Source organism: Rhea pennata, chromosome 5, assembly GCF_028389875.1.
Source record: "Rhea pennata isolate bPtePen1 chromosome 5, bPtePen1.pri, whole genome shotgun sequence".
NCBI classification, from domain to species: domain Eukaryota; kingdom Metazoa; phylum Chordata; class Aves; order Rheiformes; family Rheidae; genus Rhea; species Rhea pennata.
In genome coordinates this window covers 12,405,190-12,414,768 of record NC_084667.1, presented here as the reverse complement: position 1 = coordinate 12,414,768, position 9,579 = coordinate 12,405,190, and the positions used below count along the sequence as shown (strand labels likewise).

At 50.4% G+C, this 9,579-nt stretch overlaps 1 protein-coding gene across 1 annotated transcript; it reads left to right on the top strand.

The window, feature by feature from the left end:
* Positions 1-4,953: 4,953 nt before the first annotated feature.
* On the top strand, positions 4,954-8,162 carry ZFP36L1 (ZFP36 ring finger protein like 1). The gene is made up of 2 exons (XM_062577351.1): positions 4,954-5,189; positions 5,631-8,162. The coding sequence occupies exons 1-2, from the start codon at positions 5,133-5,135 to the stop codon at positions 6,579-6,581; spliced, it is 1,008 nt and encodes a 335-aa protein (XP_062433335.1). The 5' UTR covers positions 4,954-5,132; the 3' UTR covers positions 6,582-8,162.
* Positions 8,163-9,579: the final 1,417 nt, after the last annotated feature.

The following is a 9,579-nucleotide window of genomic DNA, read 5'->3' as shown; positions in this document are numbered from 1 at the left end:
CCGGGACCAGACGCCGAGCAGTCGTGACGCACAGCTCAGTGCCAGCGTGGGCTCACAGTCCTGTTAGGTGGAAAAGTATTAATTGCATTAATATTTCCACTGGAAAATGTAACTTAGATCCATTAAGTTCAACCAATTTCCTTAGCCTACATCTGCTAAAAGGACACCTCTGCTTTTTCCACTGCAGTACCTTGTCAGTGCCCCCAGTGCTGAATTCGTGACAGGCTTGTCACATCCGTGTGACCCCTTCTCGAGAGGCGACACGCTGCCTGCCCCTCCTGTCCTCCCCTCCCCACCTCTCCCCGAAAGGTAGTCTGAATCTGAGCTACCGAGAACCAGAAAGCTCTCCTCGTGAACAACCGGATCGGATCCCAAACCCCATCACTAATTAATAGAGATGTCCTCTAATTTAGCTCACCCTGGATGGTCTTTAAGTCATTCACAGGTGTAAAGTCAGGAGGATTAAGGGCTCAGAATATTTATCTGGCTCTGTAGTTACCAATTCCAGCAAAAATAATGGAGCTAGCTCCTTGGGTTTCCTGCCACCACAAAGTACACACATGCACACACTCTCTATTTTATGAATGTTTACATACTCAAGCTGCCAGGAATCTCACGCCCGTTGCATCCCACCACCTTAACACACTTTCCTGAATCTCTGTGAATTGGTTTTCTCACCAAGCAGCTGGCAATATCCTTTTCTGCCTGGGACGAGGAGGAGCCCGGACTTCCCCGGGTGCCAGAAGAGCCTGGCAGAGGGCGTACCTACAAGCTGTGGTTTCCAGCTTGAGCCATTCACACCTCCCCGTGGCTACCCAGAGATGCTCTGAAGAAGGAGCGCCAAGGCCAAAATAAAAGGATTAAAAAGTTAGGGACAGGCAGGCAGAGAACAACCACGCTGACAACCGCCTACTCGCCCTTAAGGGCCACCGTGTCCGCGAAGGTGCCTGCAACGGAGGAAATTATCTACACCAACTTGCGGAGACTAGAAGAAAGGCGCTTCTACACCTCCACCTCCAGCAACACAGCCAACAAAAATAGCACCTGACCCAAAAGATATGAATAGCGCCTGCAGAAAGCTTCAGCTCATTTTACACCCACAGCAGAAGTAAAGACAGGAGGCTTGTCCTTCTGCCACCACTAGCCTCTGTGTATCAGAGCACTAGTGCAGAAAATACACTTCTGTTTACCTGCAGATTCCCAAGGGGGGGGGGAGTGAAATGTCTTACTCATCCTACACTCACAGGGGATTTTTTTTTCACATGATGGTAATATTTCTCTTTCCTAGTGTGAAACTTTGGAAACTGAAAATGGGCAAACAAACCAACCACCTCCCTTGTTTTCACAAATCAGACTTTTTCTGTGTTTGCGTTCTCTCAGACTCTAGCAACCAGATCTGCAAGTCCCAGGTGAAGAAAAGCAGAGGTATCTTCACACAGCAATACTCCGCTGCTGCTATGGGAGCTGTGACATCCCCGGTTGTATTTGTGGCCAAGCTGGTACTTTGATTCGGTTTATGCTTGGTGCTCAGAGTAACCTCCTGGTATACTGCCCAGGAGCTACGCTGGGTGAGGAGCACAGCCATCCCCGCGAGACTGCTACCTCGGCAGGAGCAAGGGATCAGATTATCCCAGATCAGCTTCTGAGGAGCTACTTGTGCTCTCCTGCGACGCTCCCTGCACAATCCACTCACAAAAGCAGTCTCTCTGGATTATATGGAGCATAAATCATAAGAATAGAACACAACTATGTAAAAATAACCATACTGAGTCAGATCAAAGGTCTATTTTGGCCTGCATCCAAGAGCAGCCAATAACACATACTTAGGGGGAAAAAGGGGGAATCACAGAGTGCTACTTTTTCCTGTGCATTGTCCAGCTACACGGAGTTGAGGTCTTCCTTTGGCTTTAGTAAATCTCCAGGCACTTGGCTTTCATAAATATGTCAAATTGCTTTTTTTTGACTCCATTCATAATTTGACCTCCACAGCATCATGTGACAATGAGCCCTCAGTTTTTTGTACACACTATTTGGAAAAGGACCTCCTATAGTTTTAAACCTCCTGGCTTTGCATTTCATTTGCTGTCCCCTTGCACATTCCCCATTCATCTTTGCAGCCCTCCTGGTCCATGCCACTTCTGGTTCGGGAAAGCAGGTCTTAATTGCTGTGTTAAATGTGTGCATGGATCCAATTACGAATCCTATTCCTGTGTACTTCAGATGAGTTTAGCATCTGCTAGCATCTGAATCAGGGAGCAAGAATGCTCCAGAAGCAGCTCCTGTGCTGAAAATGGACTCAGGAAGAGCTCAGAAAGTCCTGGCACTTTGCTACTGGTTTGTGGGTTCAGCTGGATTATCCCAACTGGAACATGCTGGGACTGTACTAGAAGGCCAGGGAGCATGGTATTGCATTCAAATAAGCCTGTTCTGCATTTATGTACCTTTTCAGCAATTATCTTTATTCATTTACCTATCTTTATTCATTTGCATTTGCTCCTTTTATTAAAGTTCTTGCAAAGCTCTGGTAGAAGGAGGAAGGATTAGATTTTTTGTTCTCTGGCTGGTGTGAATTCATGCCCACACAAATTCCCACTTTGGCCTAGAGGGCTCTGACTTTTAGCCACGAGGTGGGGTGAGCGGCTAAATTCCTGATCTGAGCATGTGCAAGCAAATGCAAAGCAGACCACCATGTAGTCAGGTTTTGACAAGCCAAATCACTGGAAAAAATTCCTTTTCAGCTTCAACATTTGGTACTCAATATGTAGAAATGTGCAACCTTAAACCCAAAGTTTCCAAAACAAATGCACACAGGGCATGTGAATAATGCAAAATACAGCAAATGCACGGCGCAGGGAAGCAGCTGTGCCCAGCAGCGTGAGCCGGAGCCTGAAGTTGCCCTGCCTGCGCGCCCCGCTCCCGCGCAGCCCCGGGGGGGTTGCACTGAGCACAGCGCGCAGCGGGGACGCAGGGCATTGCACAAACAGGCCTCTCACTTCAGACCTCTCCCTGCTCAGCCTTGCACGGTGTCCTGCCTTCGGGGAGGAACCGCAGAAAAAAAACAGGCTCAGACCATTTCAGTAGTGAAATAGTTACCTCGACTGGCTTCCTCAGTAACTCTTGGAAAGTCCCTGAAATGACGTTTCTAACCTAACAATTAAAACGGGTTTAATTATAGAGAGGTTCAGAGCCCTGGGAACAAGCACCATCTACAGAGTAAGTAAACAACTGCAGAAAATAATAGACTGGTCTTTCTGCTGGTTACTGCGCACTTCGGGCCAAACAAAAAAAAAGAAAAAAAAACTAGAAAGAGAAGGAAATTCGAGGAACCCGATTGCTCTCCTTAAATAAATAATAATAATAATAAAGTAATCTGGAATAGCTGGAGCCTGTGGGCGTTTCTCTGGGTTGGTTATTTTGGCTGTTCTTGAAGAGTGAAGGAGGGGAAAAAGATCAGCCGCCAGTTCAAAGTCCAGATCCTGAGACTCTAAAGCAAACAGAGGAGGAAGTGGACCATTTGTTTTAAGTTTTCGGTGCACTCGCCCTTCAAGGTTTTCACTCTGCAGCCCAAAGCACGGGTTTCGTTTCTGCCGTCCAAGTTGGAGCAAGGGGAGGAGGAAGAGTCTGCGGTGCTGTAGCAGAGCTGGGGAAGGGGCCCCTCCGGACCAGATGCCGTTGCGCGCCCTGAGACCCGCTAAAGTTAGGGCGAGCGTTGCTGGAGCGAGGGCTGGAGGCTCAGGCACAGATTTCACACTGAGGCACCCCGATACTGAAAAGCCTTGAAGCATTTTACATTTTCTACATAGATACTGCCCCCCCTGCCGTATCAGTATCACTGAATCGTACGTTGCCTACTAAAACCTGGAACAGATTACTTGCTCAGAAATGCTACTTTTTCAGTTTTACCATTTTGAGTTCTGGGGACTGGAAGAAGAGTAGATGGGGAGAAAAGGCAGAATGTATCAAGCACCCTTTTATGGGGCAAAAACATATTTTAATGATTTAAATTGAAGTGGATGTGAGTTATTTTCTCTTGCAGAGCCTGCCAGGTTTCAATAAAAATTGGAAAAAAGTAGTAAGGCTCAGGGGTGGCGATGTGAATCAACACGAAGACATTCAGCTTGCAAAAACGCAAGGACGGCAGCTGCGTTGAAAATGGATTCAATCAATTTAAATCAAAGTAGACAAATCCAAGCTAGCCTGAACTGGAAATAAGTCCTGAGAGTTGTGAAACACGATGCACAGCTCAGCTGCAGCCCTTGCTGCTCCAGCGGCTCGGGTGTAAACAGTTTGTATGTGCTCTGGGGTTTTATTTTACGGGGGTGAAATACAAATGCCTCTGAAAAACGTATCGGGGAGGTGAGAGACTTGCACGGATTCCTGCTCCGACCCCGGGCTTTCTACAGAAACGTGCTCGCAATTAGGTGACCTAATTATACGGCAGTGGAAAACGCAGGCAGCGCGCGCGGTTGCATAACAGGGCCGGCGCTGGGGGAAGGAACGCGCGCGGGCGCGGAGCGCGCGTGGAAACGCAACGCAACGCGGCGCAAACAAGCGGCTTTGTGCGCGCGGAGCGGCGCGGACACACACACACACACACACACACTCACTCACTCACTCACTCACTCACTCCTCCAGCCACGGGGGGCAGGGAAGAAAATACAGCGCAGCTCCGCGGGTGTTTTCAGAAGCGGCTGAGCTGGGTTTTTTATTTCTTCTTTTTCTTTTTCTTTTTCTTTTTCTTTTTCTTTTTCTTTTTTTTTTTTTCCTTTTTCCCCCTCTCTTTACCCCCCGCCCCTTCTTCCTCCTGAAAGTTTTTCTGGGCCTGCCCGCCCGGGTGATTCAGCCGCGGTGTCAATCACCCTGCCCTCCTCCTCCTCCTCCCCTTCCTCCCGCCGCCAGCTCCGCCTCCCGGGGCGTAAGTCCGAAACTTTATAAGTTGAGCTTTTAGCCCAAGTCTGCTGGAAAGAGGGGGAGCGGCGGGCGGGCGGGCGGGCGCGCTGGTGCCGCGGGGGAAGGACTCCGAGCCCGGGCGCTGGAGGCTGTGCCTTCCTTACACTGTGATTCATTTTATTTTTGTATTATTACCGCACCCGCTCTTCCCTCCCCCCCACCGCCACCCGTGCTCTCCGAAGATGTCCACAGCCCTGGTGTCGCCGACCATCTTCGACCTGAGCGAAGTTATATGCAAGGTAAACACGGCCACTGCGCTGCTCCCTCTCTTTTTTTCCCCCTCTTTCTTTTTTTTTCTTGGTGAAGTTGGGGCGCTGCGGGGTTGTTTCCTACCGGGCGAGCGCGGCGGCGGCGGCGAGCGGGGCCGGGCGCGCCCGCGCCCCACGCGGGACGCGGCGGCGGGACGCGGGCTGCAGCAGCGCTCTCCCACGGCCCCGCTCCGGCTTTCCGCGTTATTATCACTAACCCCCCCCACCCCGCGTGAGAGCGCTGCGTGCGCGGGCAGGGCCGGAGGCACCCGCGGCGCTGGGGCAGCGCGGAGCCGCCGCTGCGCTCGCCCCGGTGCCGGCACGCCGAGCCGAGCCGGGCCGGGCCGGGCTCGGCCTCCCGCCCCGGGAGGGGGCCGCTGGCGGGGGCGGCGGAGGTGGCGCCGCTGACGGCATCCTGCTTTCCTCCTGCAGAGCAACAAGATGTTGAATTACAGCCCCTCGGGGGTCGGAGGGTGCCTGCTGGACAGGAAGGCGGTGGGCACCCCGGCCGGCGGGGGCTTCCCTAGGCGGCACTCTGTCACCCTGCCCAACTCCAAGTTCCACCAGAACCAGCTCCTCAGCAGCCTCAAAGGGGAGCCCGCGCCCATGCTGGGCCCCCGCGAAAGCCGCTTCCGGGACCGCTCCTTCTCCGAGGGCGGCGAGCGCCTGCTGCAGCAGAAGCAGCCCGGCGGACAGGTCAACTCCAGCCGCTACAAGACGGAGCTGTGCCGCCCCTTCGAGGAGAACGGTGCCTGCAAGTACGGCGACAAGTGCCAGTTCGCCCACGGCATCCACGAGCTGCGCAGCCTCACCCGCCACCCCAAGTACAAGACCGAGCTCTGCCGCACTTTCCACACCATCGGCTTCTGCCCCTACGGGCCGCGCTGCCACTTCATCCACAACGCGGAGGAGCGCCGCGCCGTGGCGGGGGGCCGGGAGCCCGCCGTCCCCGACCGACCCCGTCTCCAGCACAGCTTCAGCTTCGCCGGCTTCCCCAGCACTGCTGCCAGCGGGCTGCTGGACAGCCCCACTTCCATCACCCCGCCGCCCATGCTGAGCGCCGACGACCTGCTGGGCTCCCCCACCTTGCCTGACTGCGCCAGCAACCCCTTCACCTTCTCCAGCCAGGAGCTGGTCAGTCTCTTCGCCCCCAGCATGGGGGTGCAGGTGCCCAGCGGGGGCTCGCCCACTGCGTTCTTGTTCAGGCCCATGTCCGAGTCCCCCAACATGTTTGACTCGCCGCCCAGTCCTCAGGACTCCCTCTCCGACCAGGAGGGCTATCTGAGCAGCTCCAGCAGCAGCCACAGCGGCTCGGATTCGCCCGTCCTGGACACCTCAAGGCGTCTTCCCATCTTCAGCAGACTCTCCATCTCCGACGACTAATTTGGGGTTTCCTCCTGCTCCTCCCCACCTCTATTACAATGTTAAGCTGAACTCCCCCACCCCGCTCCCCAGTCCGAGCTGGATGTTAACCTGTCCACCTGCCTGTCGTAGACCCACTGGCTTAAACCTTAAGTGCCAAATTACGATGAAAAGCAATAACGTTTACAAAATTAGTGCCTTTAACGCTTTCACTGTGACTGTATTTACCTCTCCAGCTGCAGAGGGCACCAGCAGCTCTATGCACTTCCAGATGTGCAGGAAATGTCCGGATCCAGCTCCCTCCACTGGCCACGTACTGCATCGCCCTCTCCCAGTCCCTTCCCGACTGGCCAGTTTCCGCTAGGCTTCAGGCATGTGGACAACTGTTAACATCCAGTTCTCTCTCTCCCCCCACCCCTTAAAGACTAATCTTGCCTGGATCCGCTCAGGTCTGCAGGAAGAGAAACTGAGAACGGACAAAGATTGTAACATGAGTGGGACTTTGACTGGGAGGGGAAAAAAAAAAAGTGAAAACAAAAATCAGATGGACTATGAGAGACGTGATTTTGGTGCTAAAAGTTCCCCGTGTGTTCATGTGACATCTTAAAACAAATAAAGAAATAGAGGGGGTGGGGCCGACGGAAGTCATTCCACACACAAGTTCGTGTAAACAAAGTTCCAGTAGACATAGCTTTAATGGTTTTGCTCTAGAGTACTTTAGACCTATCTTAGAGCACTCACGCCAAGCTTTTTATTATTTTTTTTTTCTGGGTTTTTAATTTTGTATAACTTTTCAGAAATTGGAGAGCAAATTTTGCTTGTCACTGCACAACAATATAAAAAAAGCTTATTTAACTTATCAAAACGTATTTATTGCCGAAACCTATGCTTTTTTGTTAATTTTGTTCATATTTATCGGGATGATGAATCCATAGAATATATTCTTTTATGTTTAAATTATGATCTTCCATATTAATCTTAAGATTGTGAAGTGTCTTTTTTCCTTTTTTCCCCACAGTTTAATATATTATACTACAATGACATTTTTTGTAACTTTACACTTTTTGGTTATTTTATTTTAAAAAATGAAAAATTAATTTAAAAAAATGCAAAAACTGTGTTTGGATTATTTATTTTAGAATTCCCCCCCCCTTTTTTTTGTGTTGGACTGCAAATTGAGTTAATGTGCTTCTTTGCCTTTCCTCTTCTCCTCCTCTTCCCCCTCTCCCTGGGTCCTGCATACCTGGGCTTTAGAATGTAAATACCTGAGCTCTGTTGTGCGACAGTTTGGAAGGAAGACATTTTTACTTCCTCTTTTATATAAATTCTTCAAGGAGAAAAGCCTTTGGCTCAAAGTGCCTATCTGAAGACATTCCAAATACAGTTTGTCTTTGCATTTCTGTATTCCAAGTTTGGAGTTTTCCTTGCTGAGGTGAACGGGACTGGCACAAAGAGAATAATGAATGTAATTTTTTTTCCCCCCTGTTACTGTTCACTACATTGCTTTTTCTTCCTCTCTGTGTGAGTTTATTTAAAAGAGAATCTCTTTTGTAACGACTGTTTGCAGTTTAAAATCAATAAACCCCAAGTTTTTTCAAGAAACTGACAGTGAAGCTGGTTTTAATTGCGAAAATCGAGGTGCTGGTTTTAGATAACCACTCAAATGCAGGTGATCTCTTCCTTTTGACCCCTGAGATGCCCACTGAGTGCTCTGGCACCCACCATCCCTCCTCACTGATCCAGCCAGTTAGCTCCGTGTCATCCTGAGGTGACTTCCCACCATGGGCTCTAACCCTGTCTGTCTCTTACTGGAGTCTTCTGATCTCGAGTTGTTCCTGCGAGTTTCTGTCTGATCCTTATGGCCTGATTCTTAGTTTGGCTTTTGGTCCTGCTGTAGGGAACAGGCCCTTTCCCCTTGGGGGGAGCCTGTGCTGTACTTTGAGGGAGGCTCCTGTGGGCTGTTGAATTCGAGTGAATTTTCTAAATTTCAGGTCTGGCTTGTTAGTGATCCTGGTTGACTTTGTCAAAGTGGCTGTTCTGGTGTTTTACAAGGAAGAGAAATACGGACCTAAAGTCAAACCTCTAGGTATGCTTATCATCCTGCTATTGCAGTTGAGCCATCGTGCACCTTGATGTAACAGTGATCCCAGAAACTTCTGAAACCTGTGTTTTTGTTTAGGGATGCTTCTTTGCCAGTGCTGCTCATGCTGTAATTCTTGTGTTTTCCCCTTCGAGCTCTCTTCTGGAGACAGCCTGGCACTCTTCATCTGAACCTGCTCCAGCTCTCTTCCAGATCAGGGGGGGAATATTGCTGCTGAACCACTGATCATCCAGTTGCCTTGACATGCCTCTACATTAAGGAGAGACATTTCCTAATTTATACTGGAAAAGTTCCAGCCAAACAAAAGCTTCAGGATACCCCAGGGCTTACACCGATGTACCTTCTCTGCTGTTGGCTTTCTGCAACTTGCTTTCTTGCATGGTCTGGCATTAAAAGAGTTAGGTGGAGGAAAGATGCTGGACAGGAGTGTGGCTGGTTGAAGTTGGTTCCTGTAAGCGGTATAAAAGCTGCGTGTGGAGTTTGCTGGCAGATGCTCACGTAACTGGCACACAGGATGTTCTGCATGCTGGTGCCTGAGAGAAGAGCCTCAAGCACAGTCCTGGTCCTTCAAATACCTTCTGCTGACAGGAGCGCTGCCCCTGTGTTCAAAAGCGGTGAGGCCTTGCCTGTGAGAGAAGTTCCTACCTGGAAGACCTGCACCCAGCTGCAGAAAGTGCCCGAGCCTGTCTCCTCACCGCTTGCTGGAAGAGTAGCTGTCTAGCCCCTGAAGAGCGAGGCCTATCTGATCTGGAGAGGATCCCAAACCCATTGCAGGGGGTGTACATGGAGCTTGAAACTGTTTGCTTCCTCTTTGGACTTTCTGCACAGCTCTTCAAACAAATGTGCTTTGCCCAGTTAATAATTGATGAAGAAAATAGTTGTATTAGTTGCATGGTGCTATTGGTATGACAAACAACT